Source organism: Muscardinus avellanarius, assembly GCF_963383645.1.
Source record: "Muscardinus avellanarius genome assembly, chromosome: 2".
NCBI lineage: Eukaryota > Metazoa > Chordata > Mammalia > Rodentia > Gliridae > Muscardinus > Muscardinus avellanarius.
In genome coordinates this window covers 40,888,293-40,911,675 of record NC_137787.1, presented here as the reverse complement: position 1 = coordinate 40,911,675, position 23,383 = coordinate 40,888,293, and the positions used below count along the sequence as shown (strand labels likewise).

General features: G+C 40.4%; 1 protein-coding gene across 1 annotated transcript in view; it reads right to left on the bottom strand.

Moving 5' to 3' along the window:
- SF3B1 (splicing factor 3b subunit 1) overlaps nucleotides 1-23,383 on the bottom strand; it is a gene marked incomplete at its 5' end in the record, with an annotated part of 54,312 nt that overhangs the window by 22,546 nt on the left and 8,383 nt on the right. The window contains 5 exon segments of the mRNA XM_080689356.1: nucleotides 8,154-8,324; nucleotides 11,242-11,321; nucleotides 13,182-13,296; nucleotides 13,656-13,760; nucleotides 16,284-16,450. Coding sequence (XP_080545482.1) covers nucleotides 8,154-8,324; nucleotides 11,242-11,321; nucleotides 13,182-13,296; nucleotides 13,656-13,760; nucleotides 16,284-16,450 — 638 coding nt within the window.

Here is a 23,383-nt window from a genome sequence, read left to right as displayed (position 1 = left end):
TAAGGTTTTTCTGTCTAGAACTGCAATGAAAGACTTTCGGCTCTAATTATACCAGTACTTTTTTTTTTTTTTTTTTGGATACTGGGGATTAAACTAGGGGCATTCCTCTGAGATATATCCCAACCATATATATATAATTTTTTTTTTTTTTTTGCAGTACCAGGGATGGAACCCAGGGGCATTCTACCTCCAAGCTACATGCCCAGCCCTACTTTTTATTCTTTATTTTGAAACAAGAGTCTTACTAGGTTGTGGAGGGCCTAAGTAGCTGAGGGTGGCCATGAATCTGTAATCCTCCCGTCTCAGCCTCCCAAGTACCTGGATTACAAGCGTGCATCACGACGCCCAGCAATACACCAGTACCTTTTAAGGCTGGGGACAGGGGTACTGAGGGTGAACCCTGGGACATTTTACCTCTGAGCGAACTTCCAGACATATATTTACTTATTTAGGTTCCAGGGACTGAACCCAGGAGCAATCTACTTCTAGACTACATCCCCAACACACACACCCCCTTTTTAAACTGTCTAAATTGCTGAAATTGGCCTTAAACCTGTAAGCTTTCTGATTCAGCCTCCCAAGTACTGGGATTACAGGTGTGCACTACCAATATCCAGCCATCTAATATTGTATTTCAAACAGGGGCTCAGAGACGTACATCATTTGGGAGAGAAGGAATCCATTAATTCTAAGAAATACAATTTTTATATTTTGTTCGATTACATATGTGTATGTGTGAACACCTAGGTAATTATCTTTCAACCATATACAGTGACATGATTTCAATACTTGAGTTTTTACTTATAATCATATTATCAACAATTATTACTCATATAATGCTAGCAAGATTAGTGGCAAAAAAAAATACTAGTGACAGATTTAAAAACTATCCAAATTTCCACAGTAGCTCAAATAAGACTGGCGTAAATTTATAATCCCAGTACTTGGGAGGCTGAAACAGAAGGATTACAGGTTCACGGCCAGCTGTAACTTGGTGAGACCCTATTTCAAAATAAAAGAATAAGCTGGGCATGGTGGCTCATACCCATAATCCCAGTACTTGCAAAACAGACAGGAGAATCACAGGTTTGAGGACAGCCTCAGCAAGTAATGAGACTCCCCTTAACCTAATAAGACTGTTTCCAAATAAAATTAAAAAACAGGAAGCCAGGCGTGATGGCACACACTTGTAATCCTAGTACTTGGGAGGCTGAGACAGGAGGATTGCACAAATTCAAAGCCAGCCTCAGCTACTTAGTGAGGCTCTCAGCACCTTAGTGAGACCCTGTTTCCAAATACAAGGGGGGGGGGTGAGGGTGTGTGTGTGTGTGTGTGTGTGTGTGTGTGTGTGTGTGACACGATGACAGGGCTGAGTATAGCCCAGAACAGATAGAACACCCTGGGTTCCATCTCTAGTACCAAAAAAAGGGAGGGAACTAAAAAAGGAATGGGGTGTAGCTCAGAGGTAAAATGCCCCGGGGTTCCATTCCCAGTGAAGGAAGGAAGGAAGGGAGGGAGAGAGGGAAAGGGAAGGGAAGGGAAAGGAAAGGAAGGGGGGGGGGAGGAAAAAAGAAAAAAGAAAGAAAAGAAAGAAAGAAAGAAAGAAAGAAAGAAAGAAAGAAAGAAAGAAAGAAAGAAAGAAAGAGGTATGTTAGGAAGTTTGTTCATTCTACCAGTACAGACAATACCATATTAAATCAGCAGCTTTTTTGGCAGTTCAGATGGAACTCCCTACACACTCAGCTCTTTTTTTTGTGCAGTCCTAAGAATTGAACCCAGGAGAATTCTACTTCCAAGCTATACCCCCAGACCCATTTTTTATTCTTTATTTTGAAACAGAGTCTAAGTTGCAGAGGACCGCATTATGTAGCTGAGGCTGGCTATGGTTTATCATCCTCCTGTCTCAGCCTCCAAAGTACTGAGATTACAGGCATGTGCCACTGTGCCCAGCTTTCAATAGGTGATTTAGTGTAAACAAATTAAAATTTGTCCTCAAACATTGAATGCTCTTGTAGACCTCAGAACTCTATCCTAGCTTTTTTCTGAAAGTCTGCATAATACTATACAAAATATTCCATCTTTTCCTTAAACAATAAAAATTTATATTACTCAAGGTTAAAAAAATTCTGAACCACCCGAGTATGCATGTACACTTGCAAACATATCATTCACTAAGCCAAACTAGAGAAGGAGGGAGGCAGAAGAGAATTGGGTGGAAATTGGGAAAGACCTAAATGTATGATGTGTGCATGTATGCTTCTTCTACCATTCTGTATCTCTTAATGATGTATGATTACAATGCAACAGTAAGTTAAAAAAAAAAAAAAAACATACCCTGCATCAGATAACTAGTAAGACTGAACCAAAAACTTGGTCTTTTGATTGACATCTTAGAAAAAAAAAAAATTCTGCGCCAGCCAGGCTTGGTGGTGCACACTTGGGAAGTGAGGCAGAGATAGGAAGATCACAGGCTGAAAGATAGCCTCAAAAATGTAGCAAAACTCAGCCACCTGGCAAGACCCTGTTTCAAAACAAAAAATAAAAAGGGCTAGTGGTAAGTAAAAACCTGAAAGTATAAAGGCAGATTTGTCTAGTCTAAAAACTTGCTGCTAATTATGATGTTGTTAATTGTGGAAATTCTTTGATATTTTATTGTTAGAACTAATATTCTGTTAAGTGCCATTGCTTTTGAAAATTATACACACTGTATAGGAATTCACTAATTTATGTCTACTTTTTTAGGTTTTATGTTAAATGTGTATGCATTATAAGAAATTACAGTAGTTCCATTAAATTAATTTGATGTTTTCAGGCTTTGAAATAAATCTTAAGTGATAAAAGAGGGTAGGGTGTAGCTAGGAGTGTAATGACCCTGGGTTGAATCTCCAGTACCAAAAAATATTAATCTGCATCAGATAAGCAAAGAACATATCCTATTCAAAACCTCAATTTTTGACACTTGGCCCTTCTGCTGAATTAGAAGGTCGAAAATAAATCCTTCCTACTATGCACTGTAATTCCCACAGTCACAATCAGGGTAAAGTTGTGTTAGATGAGCAGAATGAAAAAAGTCTGAGTCTCTGCAGCTATTACAGAAAACAAAACTCTTTGTCTATTATAAGTATACAGCTAGCCAGGCAAAACTCTTTGTCTATTATAAGTATACAGCTAACCAGGCAAAACTCTTTGTCTATTATAAGTATACAGCTAGCCAGGCGTGGTGGCGCACGCATGTAATCCCAGCATTCGGGAGGCTGAAACCTGGAGGATCACGGTTCGCGGACAGCCTCAGCTACTCAGTGAGGCCCTCTGCAACTCAGTGAGACCCAGTTTCAAAATAAAGAATAAAAACTAGGGAAGGGGGTGTAGCTCGGAGGTCAAATGCCCCTGGGTTCCATCCCCAGACCCGCAAAAAAAAAAAAAAAAAAAGTATACAGCTAAACAGCAGCAGCGGAACAAAACTCATCTCATTATCACTAAGTATCAACCATAGAACTAAAGTTAGTAATTAACTATATCAGCAGAATCAAATTTCACATATAAGTGAGCAAATGGGTAGTCCTAAGAATCTATCTTAAACTACACTGTATAAAAATTATCTATTAGGTTTAATATATCCCAATTATAGAAATGGGAGGATACTGCCATGGTCTCATAGGATTTTTGGTAATAAGTAAATCTTCAGTAGTCCTAACTAGAGCAAAGAGTGATTTTAAATATGGTGGTAAAGCCGGGCGTGGTGGCGCACGCTTGTAATCCCAGCATTCAGGAGGCTGAGACCCGGAGGATCGCGGTTTGCAGACAGCCTCAGTTACTTAGTGAGGCTCTCTGCAACTCAGTGAGACCCGGTTTCAAAATAAAGAATAAAAAATAAAAAATAGGGCAGGGGGTGTAGCTCGGAGATCAAATGCCCCTGGGTTCTATCTCCAGACCCGTAAAAAAAAAAAAATATGGTGGTAAAAACAGATGTCACTAAAAATGACTTGAACCTTATATTTAAAGGTGAAAGCAATAAAATTTGTTTCTGGATAGGATATGGGTTAAGAGATGGTCCTAGTGGCAAATGCTTGTAATCCCAGTATTTAGGAGGCTGAGACAGGAGGATAGCAGGTCCAAGGCCAGCCTCACCTACTTAGCAAGATGCTTATTCAAAATAAAAAATAAGTTTAAGCTGGGCATGGTGGCATATGCTTGTAATCCCAGCATTTGGGAGGCTGAGACAGGAAGATCGCAGTTTGAGGACAGCCTCAGCTAACTTAGTGAAGTCCTCCACAACTCAGTGAGACCCTGTTTCAAAATGAAAAATGGGATAGGGGTGTAGTTCTGAGGTAGAATTCCCAGGGTTCCATTCCCAGTACCACAAAAAAAAAAATAACAACAACAATAATAATTTTTTTAAAAGGGCTGGGGCCAGACATGGTGGCGCGTACTTGTAATCCTAGCATTCAGGAGGCTGAGACTGGAGGATCGCAGTTCAGGGACAGCCTCAGCTACTTAGCAAGGCACTTTGCAAATCAGTGAGACCCTGTTTTAAAAAAAAAAAAATTCGCCAGGCTTGGTGGCGCACGCTTGTAATCCCCACGCTTGGGAGGCTGAGACAGGAGGATCGTGCAGGTTCAAAGCCAGCCTCAGCTGGTTTAAGAGGCCCTGTCTCCAAATAAAATATAAAATAGGTCTGGGATATAGCCCGGAGGTAGAAGGCCCCTGGGTTCCATTCCCAGTACCACCAAAAAAAAAAAAAAATTTCCTAAAAAACAGGGCTGAGGCTATAGCTTGGAGATACAATGCCCTTGGGTTCCATCCCCAGGACCGCAAAAATAAATAAAATAAAAAAGGGCTGGGGATATAGCTAGCTCACTAGTATAATGCCCCTGGGTTCAGGTCCTAGTACTGAATTCAGAGAGGAATATATACAGAATGAGGAAAGAGGGTAATTCCCTAATGTACTTATGCACATTAACATATCAAAGTCAATCACTAAGCCAAACATGAGAAGGGAGAAGGAAATGGGGCAGGAATTGGGTAAGGGCTAATTGGGAGATGTGTGTATGTATGCCTCTACCATCTTGTACTCCATTAAGATGTACGACTACAGTGCACCAATAAAAAACATTTTTTTTTTTTTTGGTGGTACTGGGAGTGGAGCCCAGGGGCTTTCTACCTCTGGGCTACACTCCCAGAGCTATTTTATATTTTATTTGGAAACAGGGTCTCACTAAGGTGCTGAGAGCCTCACTAAGTAGCTAAGGCTGGTTTCGAACCTGTGCAATCCTCCTGGCTCAGCCTCCCAAGCGCGGGGATTACAAGCATGCATCACCACGCCCGGCCTAAATAAATATTTTAAAGCCAGGCATAAGCCAGGCTTGGTGGCGCACACTTGTAATCCCAGCATTTAGGAAGCTGAGACGAGGATTGCGGTTCGCAGACAGCCTCAGGTACTTAGTGAGGCCCTGCACAACTCAACGAATAAAAATAAAGAATAAAAAAATTGGGCAGGGGGTATAGCTCAGAGGTCAAATGCCTCTGGGTTCCATCCCCAGACCCGAAAAAAAAAAAGAAAGAAAAAAAATGCCAGGCATGGTGGTGCACTTGTAATCCCAACATACAGGAGGATCTTGTTTGCAGATGAGGGGATGGAATTTTAAGTCTCCCTCTCTCCTCTCTCTCTCTTGGTGCTGGGGATGGAACCCAGGGGCATTCTACCTCTGAGCTACACCCCCAACCCTATTTTTTTATTCTTTATTTTGAAACAGGATCTCACTAAGTTACAAAGGGCCTCACAAGTAGCTGAGGCTGTCTGAGAATCACCTTCCTCCTGTCTCAGCCTCTGAAATGCTAGAACTACAAGTATGTGCCACCACACCCAGCTTAGTGAGACCCTTCTTCAAAATAAAAAGAAGCCAAACATTGCAGTGCACACCTGTAATCCTAGTACTTAGGAGGTAGATACAAGAAAATCTTAGGTTCAAGACCAGCCTCAGCAACTTAAGTCCTTGACAAAGGTAGAATGCCCGTTTTTAATCCCCAGTACCACAAAAAAATAAAAAAACAAGGAGGGGGGGATGTGAGGGTATAACTTGAAAGCAGAAAGCCCCTGGGTTTAATCACCAGTTTAAAAAAAAAGAGACAGAAATGGGATAAAAGCTGGAAAAGAATGTGAGAGTCAAAATGTCAAAACTGGTTTTCTGCAGTTTTTAATACAAAAAAATCCAAGTTCATACTAGCATTATTCATAACAGCCAAAAAGAAACCCAATGTCCATCACTAATGAACAAAGTTTCTTGAAAAAGGCATGTTTTCCTCACAAAAACTCATAAATGTTCATAGTAGCATTATTCTTAATAGCCAAAAATGGAGACAAAAGAAACATGTTTGCTGATAACAATAATTTAGTATGAAGACATGATACTACCTAAATGTCTTTGAGGAACAAGAGGGGATGAAAAATGGTGCATTAACAGAAGGGTTAGCTTTAGATGGTCAACTTGCATTAAGAAATATTGTAAAAGGATAATTGCAGAGTAAATAAGAACAGATATGGGCATAATGGTAAATTTCATGGTTGAAACATGAAAAGGTTTCGCCTCTTTCTATTTTGGGGGTAAAATAGGAAGCAAAAGCCAGGTATGGTAGAGCACATATGTAATTCCAGTCTTGGGAGGGGGAGTGAAACACGAGGATCACAAGTTCAGAGAGTGCCTTAGCAACTTAGCAAGGCTCTCAGACACTCAGCAGGACCCTGTTTCCAAATAAAAAATAAAAAGGGCCAAGGATAGAGGATGAAGCTTGGAGAATGCCCATGAGTTCAATTCCCAGCACGAAAAAAAAAAAAAAAAAAAAAAGAGGTAGTCATCAAATAAAACTAACGAAGATATTATAGGTTTGACAAGGGATAAAGAAGTCTTTTGCATGAGAGAACAGAATGCTAAATGATTACAGATATTGCATTTGGGATGGTGAAAATTTTGTAAACAGTGGTTGGTTGATGACTACACAGTCATCATGGTTGATGTATAAATAATGCCACCAAATGGTTAAAATGGCAAATTTCAGGTTGCATGTATTTTAAGAATCCTCTAGGAGAATAAGATAGTCAAAGGAAAGAAATGTATTAGTATTGCCTATTACCTATTTGCCACCTGTAAAAAGGTTTAAATTACCTACCTAGAAAATAAGGAAGACTATTATATTGTACTCAACCTCCACAGTGTAACATGTATATAATTAATATTCTAAATGGAACATTCTTTTAACTCCATGATATAAACTCTGTCCCCAATCCTCAATCATATGTTGAAGTTGTTATCCCTGATATGACTTTAGAATGGTCCTCTGGGAGGTGTTTAAAGTTAAATGAGCTCATAAGCATGGGGTCATAATCCACTAGGACCAGTGACCTTGTAAGAAGAGACAGAACACTGGACTTGATGGCACACACTTGTAATCCCAGTACTTGGGAGGCTGAGACAGGAGGATCACAGGTTTCAAGGACAGCCTCAGCAAGTAATGAGAGCCTCATCAACCCAGTGAGACCCTGTTTCAAAAATAAAAATGAAATAGGGCCAGAGCCAGGTATGGTAGAGCATGCTTATAATCCCCGCGCTTGGGAGGCTGAGACAGGAGGATCGCACAGGTTCAAAGCCGGCCTCAGCTACTTAGTGAGACCCTGTTTCCAAATAAAATACAAAATAGGTCTGGAAGTATAGCCCAAAAGTAGAAAGCTTCTGGGTTCTACCCCCAGTACCACCAAGGAAAGAAAAAAAGAAAAGAAATAGGGCTGGGAGTAAAACTCAGGTAGAATGCCCAAGTTCAATCCTGAGAGAGAGAGAGAGAGAGAGAGAGAGAGAGAGAGAGAGAGAGAGAGAAAGAGAAAGAATGAGAATATATATATATATATGAGAGAGAGAAAGAAAACATGTTTAGACACTGAGAAAATGACCATCTGCAAACCACAAGCTCTCTCTTACCATACAACAACCATACTTGTACTCTGATCTTGGACTTCAAGTCTCCACAACTGTGAGAAAATAACTTTTTGTGTTTTAAGCTACCCAGTCTCTGGTTATCTTTTATGTCAGCAAATATACTCCACAACTGAGAAAAACTTAAAATAAATAAATAAATAAATAAATAAATAAATAAATAGCAATTACCTCTGCCTGATCCCAACTTGATAGCTTTTTGGGAGTGGCGCCAGGAGTCTGATCAGCTGTTTGATCCCACCGCCGTTTTCTTTTTGAGGGAGGCTGGGATGCTGCTGCTCCATTGACGACTTTTAGTTCTCCAGCTTTAGCTTTTTCTGCTAGTTGTTGCCTAATTTCTCTCTGAAAAACATTTGACAAAGCAGAGAACATTTATTTAAAATCCTTTCATAGCTGGGCATGGTGGTACACACACCTGTAAACACAGGGCTTGGGAGGCTGAGACAGGAGGATCACAGGTTCAAGGACAGTCTCAGAAAGTAGTGAACCATACATCAACCTAGCAAGACCCTGTTTCCAAATAAGAAATAAAATCAAGCTGAGGGTATAGCTTGAAGGCAGAATGCCTCTGAGTTCAATCCCCAGCACCACAAAAATATATATAATAATGAAAATAATTACTATTAATATATAAAATACATACTATTATTGTTACTATTGTTATTGTTGTGTTGTTGTTTGTTTTGTTGTTGTTGTTGTTGTTGTTGTTATTATTATTATTATTATGCTGAGTGTGGTGACCCGCGCTTGTAATCCCAGCATTTGGGAGGCTGAAACCAGAGGAACACGGTTCATGAACAGCCTCAGCTACTTAGTAAGGCCCTCTGCAACTTAAGTGAGACCCTGTTTCAAAATACAGAATAAAAATTAGAGCTGGAGGTAGAATGTCCGGGTTCCATCCCCTGTACTGGAAAAAAAAAAAATGAAAACTTATAAAAATCAGCCGGGCGTGGTGGCGCATGCTTGTAATCCCAGCATTCAGGAGGCTGAGACCGAAGGATTGCAGTTCGCAGACAGCCTCAGCTACTTAGTGAGGCCCTTTTCAACTAAGTGAGACCCGGTTTTAAAATAAAGAATACAAAATAGGGCTGGGGGTGTAGCTTGGAGGCCGAATGCCCCTGGGTTTCATCCCCAGACCCACAAAAAATTTTTTAAATTTAAAAAAATAAAAATTAAAAAAATAAAAAATAAACTGCTTTCATGGGTCAGGTATAGTGGTAGCCAACTATAATCCCACTACTTGGGAGGGTGGGATAGGAGAATTGCAGGTTTGCAGTCAGCCTTGGCAACTTAGGCCCGCTGCACTTAGAACCCATTTCAAAATTAAAAAAGTAAAATAGAGATGTAGCTTAGAAGTAGAATGCCCCTAGGTTCTATCCCTAATACCACAAAACAACAAAAATAGAAATAAAAAAGGGCTGAGGGTATACCTCACAAGCAGAATACCCTTGAGTTGAATCCCAAGTACCAAAAAAAATTAAAAAAGGGCTGGGAGCATGGCTCAGAAGTAAAATGCCCGAGTTCAATTTCCAGTAGGGCACACATAAAATTTTATATGTAACAAATAGCAAAAAGAAGAAATGTAAAAGTCTCTCAATCTCAACTTTATATTCTTTCACAACCATTAAAATATGAAGCAAGCCAGGTGTGGTGGCACATGCTTGTAATCCCAGCAATTGGGAAGCTAAGAAGGAGGATTGCAGGTTCACGGCCAGCCTCAGCTACTTAGTGAGGCCTTCTGCAACTTAGTGAGACCCTGCTTCAAAATAAAGAATAAAAAATAGGACAGGGGGGTATAGCTCGGAGGTCGAATGCCCCTGGGTTCCATCCCCAGACCCACAAAATAAAATTAAAAAATAAAAAAATGAAGCAAACCAGGCGTGGTGACGCACACTTGTAATCCCAGCATTTGGGAGGCTGAGACAGGAGGATCATGGTTCACGGACAGCCTCAGCTACTTATAGTGAGGCCCTCCGCAACTCAATGAGACCCTGTTTCAAACTAAATAAAAAATTAATAGGGCTGGAGGTATAGCTCGGAAATAGAATGCCCCTGGGTTCAGCCGGGTGTAGTGGTGCACACTTGTAATCCCTGCACTTGGGAGGCTGAGACAGGAGGATCACACAGGTTCAAAGCCAGCCTCAGCTACTTAGTAAGACCCTGTTTCTAAATAAAATATAAAGTAGGTCTGAGAGTGTAGCCCAGAAGTAGAAGGCCCCTGGGTTTCATCCCCAGTACTGCAAAAAATGTGTGTGTGTGTGTGTGTGTGTGTGTGTGTGTGTGTGTGTGTGTATGCAAAGCTGGGCGTGGTGGCACATGCCTGTAACCCAGCACTTGGGAGGCTGAAACAGGAAGATCACAGGTTTGAGGACAGCCTCAGCAAGTAGTGAGCCTCTCAACCAGCAAGACCCTGTTTCAAAGTAAAAATAAAATAGGGCCAGGGGTGTAGCTCAGAGCTAGAATGCCCCTGGGTTCAATCCCCAGTACCAAAAAATAAATAAATGAAGCCGGGCGTGGTGCCTCACCCTTGTAATCCCAGCATTCAGGAGGCTAAAACCGGAGGGTAGCGGTTCGCAGACAGCCTCAGCTAACTTAGCGAAGCCCTCTGCAACTCAGTGAGACCCTGTTTCAAAAAAATTTTTAAAAAGACTAAAAGAGCCGGGCGTGGTGGCGCACGCTTGTAATCCCCGCGCTTGGGAGGCGGAGACAGGAGGATCGCGCAGGTTCGAAGCCAGCCGTGCTGGCGTAAGAGACCCTGTTTCAAAAATATAAAATAGGTCTGGGAGTGTAGCCCGGAGGAAGGAGGGCTTCCAGGAACCCCAGTACCACCAAAAAAAAAAAAAAAAAAAAAAAAAGACTAAAAAAATATGGCTAGGGATGTAGCTCGGAAGTACAATGTCCCTGGGTTCCATCCCCAGTACCAGGAAAAATGAAATAAAATAAAATCAATAAAAGAGGCAGAAGCTAGGCATGATGGTGCACGCCTGTAATCCTAGCAGGAGGCTGAGTCAGGAGGATTGCATGTTCACAGTCAACCTCAGCAACTTAGTAAGGCCCTCTACATCGTAGTGAGATCCTGTTTCAAAATAAAAAATAAGGGGCTGGGATGTAGCTCAGTGGGGCGCTCTGAGTTCAATCCCCAGTTCCAAAAAGACCCCCAAAATAAGAAATAAAATAGGGTGAGGTGTAGTTCAGAGGTGGAATGCCTATGGATTTAATCCCTAATATCACAGGGGAAAAAATGAGGTATTTCACATACCTCTTCTTTAGTCAAATGCTGTTCTCGCATTACATCCATGTAAGTTCTAGCATTCATTTTGGGATCAGGGGTCTTCCCTCCTGCAGAAAAGAACAGCAACAGGACAGGAGTACAATAAATAAAGGATAATTAAGTTCAAGTGATTTATCTGCCCTGCTCTAACATTATGTTTGTCCATAATCAATTTAATTTATTTTTGATAGAAAACTTTAATAATTACACATCTTACTTTTATTGAGTTTGCTGATCAATTTAACCTGTTTGAACACAAACATATCTACAGCAGTTTAAAACAAATATTTTAATGCATATAAAAACAAAATGACAGCACAGTTTAGTCTTCAGAAGTGATGGGTTCCTGGGTTGCTAAGCCGGAATACGTACACTTTCGTGCCTTTGTCTCCATCAGCAGTTCTGACTTCAAGCAGCAGAATAGAAGCCTAGAAAATTATCTCTTTACCATTAGTAACACTTTGGAAAGATATTTATATTCAAAACATTACCTGTTCCAAGCTGTTAAAATCCTGACTACAAATAACTATGACTAGACAAATTCTTTATACAGTGTTCTAAAACAGTTGTAGTTTAGAAAATCTGATTTTTAAAAATATACCTATTATTTTAATCTGATGTCACATTACTAAAAAGGGCTTCATGCTTTTTTTTTTTTTAAGCTTTGCTGACCCAGAAACATATATGTATTTCTTAGAAAGTATAAATTACAACAGGAAACGTATTACTTAAAATATATTACTTCTACTGGTTATGATGCACACAGAAGAAAAGTGGTATACAAAGAGATGTGTTAGTCTCTTGGTTCAAGTTTCAGTATTTGTTTTTGTATTTAAGTATTTGTAAACTTCAATATATCTTAAAGAAGCCCAAACAGTATATATAACAAGATCCAGAGCCACACTATGATTTAGAAATGTGATCATTAGCTATACAAGTAGTATAGCATCATAATTGAGGAAAAAATAATAAAAGAAATTCTAAGACATTTCCTAAGCTGACGATCATGCCCAATTGGCAGTGTCATTCTTTCTGACACTAGTTCTGATAAGACTTCCTTTGGAATACTTTTTCACCATAATCTAGAGAGGATGTGTTGAACTGCACCCTTAAGAATGCAGACAGGACTGGCATATAGCAGTACTGCTGTAGGAAAGAAATTAAGGACAGTTAGTATGGGCCTGTGAATTCTGACATACATGTTTAAATCAATTACAATTACGCAAGTAAAAAAAAAAAAAAAGAATATCCCTACTAATTCATGCAGGCTGAAAATCTAATTTATAAACCTGCAGCAGAATCTAATTAAGAAACAGGCACCTTAATTCTGTGAGACTCACTCACCTGAGGAAAGCTTCCATCAGGTTCACTATGCCCCTTGTGCTGACTTGCACACTAAAATTAGCAAAACAGACTCCAACTATTAAAAATATCAAAGTCTTTGGATACATACTTTTTTTTTTTACTTTAAGTATGCTTAGAGCAAAGTAGGTGCATTTACTAAGCTATATTTAGAATAATATGGGGGAAGCTCTAGTGTGAGAAATAGTTTCTCAAAAGTAACAAATCCTAAAACTCTAAAATTTGGAATGAAATACTTTTGAAAGTATTTTGAACAGAAAAAACACATTTGTCCAAAGTATAGAAAGAGTACCCAAAACAAAAGTAAAAGAAAAACCTTTAACCCTTTGCGTTTCTATGGCATTGGCTCATTATTTTCTTGTCCTTCTACCTGGAAAGAAAACTTGCATTATAAAGATGAAGAATATGGCATCTGTGACTTCAACCAAATCTATACAAATCTATAATAAGGGGGATTTTTAAAAAGAAAAGCAAATTCATAAGCATGCCAAAAAAAATCAAAGGGCTAAAGACAACTTAATACAAATAAATCTCTGAATACTTATAGAAAAGTGGGAAAGAATTACCATCTGCAAAAGGATCAAGACGCTCTGGGGAAATTATCATGGTACGCCTGTGCTTTTTGTATTCATCTTCCCGGTCTGCAATCTTCGGAGGTCGGTGCTCAGCAAATGGGTCATACTGAAAAGAAGCATAACTCATTTAGATTAACTTTATTAAATAATCAAGCCAAATATCATAAACAAAAATCAGAGCACTATAATATTCATATGAAGATTTAATACATGTCTACTAGTAATAAAATACACTATCATGTATTATAGATGTTAATATGAAAAAAGGCATATAGAAATGAGACAATACATATATCCACATTTCCACAGTTATAATACTTCACAAAATGTTTACCTCTACAAAATTAAATACTATTTCTAATTTAACTCTACTGAAAACGTAAGAACTGATTCCTATTATGTATGGGCATCCATGGACTTATGACATTTTTTTAAAACTGAAATAAACTACGGTTTTCAAGTCACCTGTTCTGTTGACTGTGGAATATCATTAAGCAATGCCACAGGGGCATGATATCCTGGCTTCTTTTGACCAAGCAAACTTGTAGATGATGAGTAGTCATCGTCATCCTGCAATAAACCCCAAAAGCAACAAACAAAAAGTTAGAACTTAAAAATTAGCATAATAAAAAATTTTCAAATCTGGCAACTACAAACAGCTTATTTGAACTCTCTAGTTTCCTTGGTTTTTGAAACACTTACATATTTTAACATGATTTAACAACCACAGAAACAAGTAAAAGTGATTAATTTTACATGTACTTGCTTCCCCAGCAGTATGCTTAAAAAGAACAATGTTGCATATTACTTTTCTGGTACAAAAGTTGCAACAAGTAATCCTAGTACTTGGGAAGCTGAGACAAGAGGATCTCAGGTTCACATCCAGCCTCAGCTACTTAGTGAGGCTCTCTAGAACTTTAGTGAGACCCTGTTTCAAAATAAAGAATAAAAATAAAGACTGAGGGAGGCTGAGACAGGAAGGTCGCAGTTTGCAGACAGCCTCATCTACTTAGTGAAGACCTTTGCAACTCAGTGAGACATTGCTTCAAACAAAGAATAAAAAATAAGGCCGGGGGTGTAGCTTGGAGGTAAAATGCTCCTGGGTTCCATCCCCAGTACCACCAAAAAAAAAAAAAAAATAGTAGTATAACAATGTGTAATTCTAAAGATCTTAACATCTTATTAATTTTCTTATTAATTTTATTTAAAAATAAAATGACAGCTGGGCGTGGAGGCGCACACTTGTAATCCCAGTGCTTGGGAGGCTGAGACAGGAGGAACACACAGGTTCAAAGCCAGCCTCAGCTACTTAGTGAGGCTCTCAGCAACTTAGTGAGACCCTGTTTCCAAATACAGTATAAAAATAAGTCTGGGAGTATAGCCCGGAGGTTAAAAAGCCTCTGGGTTCCACCCCCAGTACCATAAAATTAAATTATAATTTCCCTTTTGGCTTCTGAAACATATAGTCATTACTGTCTTTTGCCATTACAGTATGAGAACTCAGAATTGCAGTCCCTGAATGTCTTATAGAAATTTCACCACTGGGCTTTTAAATTTCTCAAGGGGAGGAGGGGAGCTCTAACTATAAACTAAAATTCGACTTAAATTTCATAAAAAGTAACCAGCTTGCCGGGCGTGGTGGTGCACGCTTGTAATTCCCGTGCTTGGAAGGCAGAGACAAGAGGATTGTGCAGGTTCAAAGCCAACCTCGCTGGCTTGAGACCCTGTTTCCAAATAAAAATGTATAAAATTGGTCTGGGAGTGTAGCCCGGAGGTAGAAGGGCTTCCAGGAACCCCAGTACCACCAAAAAAAAAATAAATAAATAAAAAATAATAATAATAATAATAATAATAATAATAATAATAATAATAAAAACCAGCTTGGAAGCTGGGCATGGTGGCGCACACTTGTAATCCCAGGACTTGGAAGGCTGAGACAGGAGGATCACAGGTTGGAAACCAGCCTCAACAACTTAGTGAGGCACTTTTCAAATAAAAGAAAATCAGGCTTGGGGTTTAACTCAAAGGAAGAATGTCTCTGGGTTCAATCAACTGTGCCACAAGAAATAATAACCAGTTTAAAAATGTACAAGTATAAAGTTTGTGTGTTACTGAATCACACAAAAAGTGGTTAAAATTTCACCAAACTTAAATTTATGAGATGGTCAGATGAAATATAAGCTACAGCTGGGAGTATTGGCACACTTGTAAATCCCAGCATTTGGGAGGCTAAGACAGGAGGATCGCAGTTCGAAGAAAGCCTCAGCTACTTAGGCCCTTTGCAACTCAGTGAAGTCCTGTTTAAAAATAAATTAAAAAAATAGGACTGGGGGTGTAGCTCAGAGGTAAAATGCTCCTGGGTTCCATCCCCAGTACCACAAAAATATAAATAAATAAATAATAAAAAATAAGCTGAGATTGGTGACACATGCTTATAATCCTAGTAACTGGGAGGCTGAGACAAGAGGATCACAAGGTTTAAGACCAGCCTCAAAAACTGAGAGCCAAAGCCAGGCGTGGTGGCTCACGCTTGTAATCCCCGCGCTTGGGAGGCTGAGACAGGAGGATCGCGCAGATTCGAAGCCAATCTCAGCTACTTAGTGAGGCTCTCAGCAACTCAGTGAGACCCTGTTTCCAAATATAAAATAGGTCTGGGAGTATAGCCCGGAGGTAGAAAGCCCCTGGGTTCCACCCCCAATACCACAAAAAAAAAAAAAAAAAAAAAACAGAGCCAGGCATGGTGGCGCATACTTGTAATCCTATCATTCGGGGAGGCTGAGACAGGAGAATCCCAGTTTGCAGACAGCTTCAGCTAATTAGGCCCTTTGCAACTCAGTGAGACCCTGTTTAAAAATAAAAATAGGGCTGGGGGTATAGCTTGGAGGTAGGATGTTCCTAGGTTCCATCCCCAACACCACAAAAAAATTAAATAAAATACTTAAACTCTCAATGACCTACTGAGGCCCTGTTTCAAAAATAAAAAATAAAAAGGGGTGGGGATATAGCTCAGAGGTAGTACCACCCTGAGTTCAATCCCCATTACCACAAAATTAAAAATAAAAAACTTTGCCTCTTGTACAATTTGTTACTTACATCTTCAAGTTCAGTTGCAGCAATTGATGTCACATATCCAGCAAATCTGCTATCACTTCCACCATAAATTTCCTGGTCATAATAACCTGTGGAATCAAGGCCTACTCCTTGAGCTTCATCAAGAGCTGCCTTCTTGCCTTGAATTTCTCGAATCTGTGCTTCAATATCTGTAAGAAAGATAATACAATTTACTGACTTTCATTTTCCAAAGGTCTCAACACTCAAAATAATCTCTTAAAGTGCATAAAATGTAAAATAAGTGCATTATATAAATCAAACTACACCAACATTTAATACATCTCACCTTAACTGACTGAAAGAGCTATTTACTATGTCATCAACTACATATTATCTTCACAGAACAAATTACCAAAGTTTACTTAGTTAAATTCTAGACCTTTCCAATTGAAACATTAGTATTGTTGATGTTGACTAGGAACCCAAAATTACACTCAAGATTATTTAACCTTGGCACTACCAGAGTTACAAAAACAACAGTACTGAACTACACATCTCTCTAGTCCTGGCTACTTGAGAGGCTGAAGCAGGAGCACCACTTGAGCCCAAAAACTGGCCACACAGAGTAATAGAGCAAAACTATCTAAAAAGGCATCAACCAGAACCCGGGCTCAGCAGTGCATGCTTGTAATCCTAGCACTTGGAGGCTGAAACAGGAAGGATCTCAAGTTCAAGGCCAGTACACAGTAACACGGCGAAACGCTATTTCAAAATGAAAAGTAAAAGCCAAGCATAGTGGTGCACACCTATAATCCCAGTACTTGGGAGGCTGAGACAGGAGGACAAGTTCCAGGGCAGCCTCAGCAAGTAGTAGACTCTCAACAACCTAGTGAGATCCTGTTTCAAAATAAAAATTAAAAAATCAGGCTGGGGGTGTTGCTCAGAGATAGAATGACCCTGGGTTCAATCCTCAGTACCATCATAAGAACAAAAAACAAGTAAATAGGTCTGGGGGTGTAGTTCAAGGGCAAAATGTCGCTAAATCCAATCTCTGGTACAACACACAAAAAAAGTAAAAATAAGTTGGGCGTGGTGGCGCACGCTTATTATCCACACGCTTGGGGGCAGAGACAGAAAGATCACGCAGGTTCAAAGCCAGCCTCACTGGCTTAATAGACCCTTTTCCAAATAAAAATATAAAACAGGTCTGGAGCCGGGCGTGGTGGCGCACGCTTGTAATCCCCGCGCTTGGGAGGCGGAGACAGGAGGATCGCGCAGGTTCGAAGCCAGCCGCGCTGGCGTAAGAGACCCTGTCTCAAAAATATAAAATAGGTCTGGGAGTGTAGCCCAGAGGTAGAAGGGCTTCCAGGAACCCCAGAACCACCAAAAAAAATAAATAAATAAAAAATAAAAAATAATAAAACAGGTCTGGGGAGCTGGGTGTGGTGGTGCACACTTGTAACTCCAGCATTTTGGAGGCTGAGACCGGAGGATCACAGTTCAGGGACATACTGAGCTACTTAGTGAGGCCCTCTGCAACTTATTGAGACCCTGTTTCAAAAAAAAAGAATAAAAAAATTGGCAGGGGGAGTAGCTTGGAAGTCAAATGCCTCTGGGTTCCATCCCCAACCCCGCAAATAAAATAAAATAAAATAGGTCTGGGAGTGTAGCCTAGAGGTAGAAGGGTTTCCAGGAACCCCAGTACCACACAAAAATAGTAAAAATAAAAAAGATTCAACAATGGTGTGGAAAACAGTTCTCAAACACCCAAACTTGAATCTGCAACAGAGATTTTGTTAAAATGTAGTAGAGGTAGCTGTAGATTAGCCATGGTAGCTAGAAGAAGGCCCCTGAGTTCAATTCCCAGTCCCACTTAAAAAATAAAAAATAGTAGAAGCTGGGCATGGTGGCGCAAGCTTGTAATCCCAGGATTTGGGAGGCTGAGACCAGAGCATTGTGGTTCACGGCCAGCCTCAGCTACTTAGTGAAGCTCTCCACAACTTAGTGATACCGTTTCAAAATAAAGAATAAAAAACAGGACAGGGGGTGTAGCTCAGAGGTCAAATGCCCCTGGATTCCATCCCCAGACCGCCCCCCCCCCAAAAAAAGGTAAGAGGTTTGGGTCAGATCCAAGTCTGCATTTCTTTTTTTTTCCATTTTCTTTTTTTTTTATAAAGTACCAGGGATGGAACTCAGGGGGACTGTACCTCCCAGTCCTATTTTTTAGCCTTTTTGATTTTTTTGAAAGAGTCTCACTAATTTGCAAAGTCCTCGCTAAATAGGTGAGGCTGTCCTTGATCCACAATCCTCTGGTCTCTGCCTCCTGAATGCTGGTATTACAAGCATGTGCCACCACACTGGGCACTCAAGTATGCATTTCTAACAAGTTTCCCTCAAGTAATGCCCAGGTCATGTGAGACCACCCTCTAAATAATAAAACAACAGAGGGGTTTTTTTGTGTGTCTAGGATTTTTATTAAACTGCCTTTTCCCCAATATACCTGCATTAAAAATTTGAGACAAAAAGGCAAACTCACATTAAATAAAAAAGGTAACCTCATCAGTTCTTTTACAAACTACACCTTGTAGTAAGTAGCAGCACTAGGAATCAACCAAAAAAAGTAAAAGGAGTATGAATAGAGACTATAAAAAGAGAACTTGGGAAGAGACTCTAAATTCCTTAGCATGGAATTCAGAGCTGCTATGATCTGGACATGGTCTGTCCCTCAAAGATCCATGTAGCATTAGATGGGGCCTGGTCTCCCTCCAGTGGGTCAGTGCTGAGGTGGTATTACTTTTAAAAGGTGGTGCCTAACCAGTGTGATGACCTACACTTGTAACCCCAATGCTTGAGAGATTGAGAGAGGACATTACAGGTTTGAAGCCAGCTTTGGCAGCTTAGAAAGACACTGTTTCAAACTAAAAAAATAAAGGGCTGAATTGTACCTTGGAAATAGAATACGCCTAGGTTCATGCCGGTACCAAAAATAATTTTTGAGAGGGTACTGGGGATGAAACCCAGGAGCATTCTACCTCCAAGCTACATACCCAGCCCTATTTTTTATTCTTTAATTTGAAACAGGGTCTCATTGAATTGCAAAGGGCCTTACTAAGTAGCTGAGGCTGTCTGCAAACCACCGCGATCCTCCTGTCTCAACCTTCCAAATGCTTGGAGTGCGCCACCATTCTTGGCTCAAAAAATAATTTTTTAATAAATAAAAAGAAGGGGCCAGGCGTGGTGGTGCACGCTTGTAATCCCCGCGCTTGGGAAGCGGAGACAGGAGGTTCGAAGCTAGCTATGCTGGCTTAAGAGACCCTGTTTCAAAAATATAAAATAGGTCTGGGGAGTGTAGCCCAGAGGTAGAAGGGCTTCCAGAAACCCCAGTACCACCAAAAAAAAAAAACCAATAAATTAAAAATAAATAAATAAATAAAAAGAAAAGGTGGAAGCCAGGTGTGGCAGTGCACGCTTGTAATCCCTGCATTCCCTGCATTCGGGAGGCTGAGATCGGAGGATAGCAGTTCACAAACAGCCTCAGGTACTCAGTGAGGCCTTCCACAACTTAGTGTGACCGTTTCAAAATAAAGAATAAAAAAATAGGGCTTGGGGGTGTAGGCCGGAGGTAGAATGCCCCTGGGTACAAAAAAAAAAAAAAATAGAACAGGGTATGGTGGTGCACACCTGTAAACCCAGTACTTGGTAGGCTGAGACAGGAGGAGGATCCAAGTTCACAGCCAGCCTCAGCTACTTAGTGAGGTGTTCCACAACTTAGTGAGACCCTGTTTCAAAATAAGGAATAAAAAATTGGGCTGAGAGTGTAGCTCAGAGGTACAATACCCCTGGGTTCAATCTCCAGAACCACAAAAATAAAAATAAAAATAATTAAAAAGAGCCAGGCGTGGTAGATTGAGGAGGATCGCGGTTCACGGACAATCTCAGCTACTTAGCAAGGCCCTTCACAACTCAGTGAAAGTCTGTTTCAAAAAAAATAAAAAGACTAAGCTGGAAATGATGGCGCACACTTGTAATTCCAGCATTTGGGAGACTGAGACAGGAGGATCGTGGTTCGCAAACAGCCTCAGCAACTATTTAGTGAGGCCCTATGCAACTCAGTGAAACCCTGTTTCAAAATAAAGAATAAAAAATAGGGCTGGGGGTGTAGTTCAAGGTAGAATGGCCCTGAGTTCCACCCCTGGTACCACAAAAAAAATAAAGCCACGCATGGTGGTGCATGCTTGTAATCCCCGCGCTTGGGAGGCTGAGACAGGAAGATCGCATAGGTTCAAAGCCAGCCTCAGCTACTTAGTGAGGCTCTCAGCAACTTAGTGAGACCCTCTGTTTCCAAATAAAATATAAAATAGGTCTGGGAGTATACCACGAAGGTAGAAAGCCTCTGGGTTCTATCCCCCAGTACCCAAAAAATAGGACTGGGGGTGTATCTTGAAGATACAATGTCCCTGAGTTCCATTCCCAGGACCACAAAATAAATTAATTAAATAAATAAAATAAATAGAAAAGATGGAGACTAGTCAGGCCTGATAGCCCCACACCTGTAATCCTAGTACTTATGAGACTGAGACAGAAGGATCATAGATGTAAGGCCAGCCTAAGCAACTTAGTAAGACCCTGTTTCAAAACAATAAAGGGCAGCCAGGCATGGTGGTGCACGCTTGTAATCCCAGCATTTGGGAGGCTGAGACAGGAGGATCCTGGTTTGTGGCCAGCCTCAGCTACTTAGTGAGACCCTGTTTTGAAATAAAGACTAAAAAATAGGGCTGGGGGTGTACCTCGGAGGTAGAATGCCCCTGGGTTCCATCCCTAGTATCGCAAAAAATAAAAATTAAAAATAAAAAGGGCTAAGAATGCAGCAGCTCAGAGAAAGAATGTTCCTAGGTTCAATCCCCAGTACAAAAGAAAAAGAAGGAGAGGACTAATGAAAGATAATTAGGCCTGCACTGCCTTCAGGAATGATTAATGCTAGTCTCACAAAGTGGGTTAATTTTCCAGAGGGGGTTCTTATACGAAAATATAACAAGCTGGGCGTGGTGATGCATGCTTGTAATCCCAGCATTTGGGAGGCGGAGACTGAAGGATCATGGTTCGTGGACAGCCTCAGCTACTTAGTGAGGCCCTCTGCAACTCAGCGAGACCCTGTTTCAAAATAAAGAATAAAAAAAAAAATAAGGCATGGGTGTAGCTCGGAGGTCCAATGCCCCTGGGGTTCCATCTCCAGACCCACAAAAAGAAAAAAGAAAATATGGCACCTCCCTGAATCTCTTATGCTTCCTTTCTTTTGATCTCTTCCTTATGATGGTACCCTGTAGTGATATAGCCAGAAAGTCCTCACCAATGGATGAACAGATAGGGTATCCAAAGCTGGACCTTCACCTTCTAAAACTATAGGCTAAATAAAGCCTCTTTATAAAGTACCCAGCCTCAAGTACTTTGAATTAGAAATACAAACTAAGACAAGCACCCTACATAATTTGGTTATAACCACCTCCTTCATTTTATGATTAAAAGTTTAATTAAGATCTGAAATCAAGCCAGTTGTGGTGGCACACGCTTATAATCCCACCATTTGGGAGGCTGAGACTAGAGGATCGTGCTTTACAGACAGCCTCAGCTACATACTGAGGCCCTCGGCTGTCTGTGAACCGTGATCCTCGGTCTTATTATTCTTTATTTTGAAACAGGGTCTCACTAAGTTGCCGAGGGCTTCCATGATCAACCAATCATCAGTCACAGGCCAGGCACTGTGTGGACTTCTGTGATTTCAGCAACTCAGGGGGCTGAGGTAGCCTAAGCAATTTAGATAGATCCCATCTCAAAATAAAGACTAAAAAGGCTGGGGATATAGCTCACTGGTAGAGCAACCCTGAGTTCAATTCTCAGTAGCCAGAAAAGAGGGGAAGAAAAAAGAACTAGACACTGTATTTAGTTTTCCTTTAGTCTTCTTTAAATATAGACTAGCCTTCCAATTTTTTAGCATTACCTTATAGTACCAAAGAAACATAGTTTCCACTACAAATTATTTCTGTGGCCTAACAAGTAGCCACAATTCTTGCTAATCCACTGGCCTTTGTCCAACTGAATTAAGCCCTTTGTAACCAGGCAATTTTAAAAAGGTTCATTCATGCCAGGCATGATGGGGCACATTTTATAATCCCAGCATTCAAGAGGCTGAGACAGGAGGATCGCAGTTAGCAGGGACAGCCTCAGCTAATTAGTGAGGCCCTTTTTAATGTCCCTGGGTTCAATCCCAGTATCACAAAATATATCAGTAAAAAGGGCTGGGGGTGTAGCTCCTATAGAATGCTCCCCAGGTTCAATTCCCAATTCCCCCAAATAAAATGCAGTCCTAGCCTTGAGATACACTCAAATAGAAACTCCAATTTATGAGCCCAGACTTATTAACAAATATCCCAAAAAAATTATCTTACTTGGCCCTTCAACCCGTTTCCAGCCCTTAAACTACCCCTACCAAACCACCAATTAAAAATATCATTTTGAGCCGGGCATGGTGGCGCGCGCTTGGGAAGTGGAGACAGGAGGATCACACAGGTTCAAAGCCAGCCGTGCTGACTTTAAAACACCCTGTTTCCAAATAAAAAGTATAAAATAGGTCTGGGAGTGTAGCCCGGTGGTAGAAGGGCTTCCAGGAACCCCAGTACCAAAAAAAAAAAAAAAAAAAAAATCATCTGAGCAGGGCATGATGGTACATGCCTATAATCCCAGTACTTGGGAAGCTAAAACAGAAGTAATTACAAGTTTGAGATCAGCTGGACAATTTAGCAAGACCCAGTTTCAAAATAAAAAAGAATGGGGGTATAACTCAGAAATAGAATTCAACTGTCTTTAATCCCCAGTACCAAATTAAGTAAAATATTTGGGGAATAGTCATAGCTTTGAGGTAGAATATTTTCCTAAAATGTGCTAGGCCCTTGGTTCAATCCCTAATACCTTAAAATAATCATTTTATACTTTTGTATGAGGGGTACTGGAAATTGAACCCAGGGGCTATCTCTGAGCTACACCCCAGCCCTATCTTACTTTTTATTTTGAAACAGGGCTTCACTAAATTGTGGAAGGCTTAAGTGCTGAGACTGGCTTTACATCACCAATGCTTTTTTTTTTTTTTT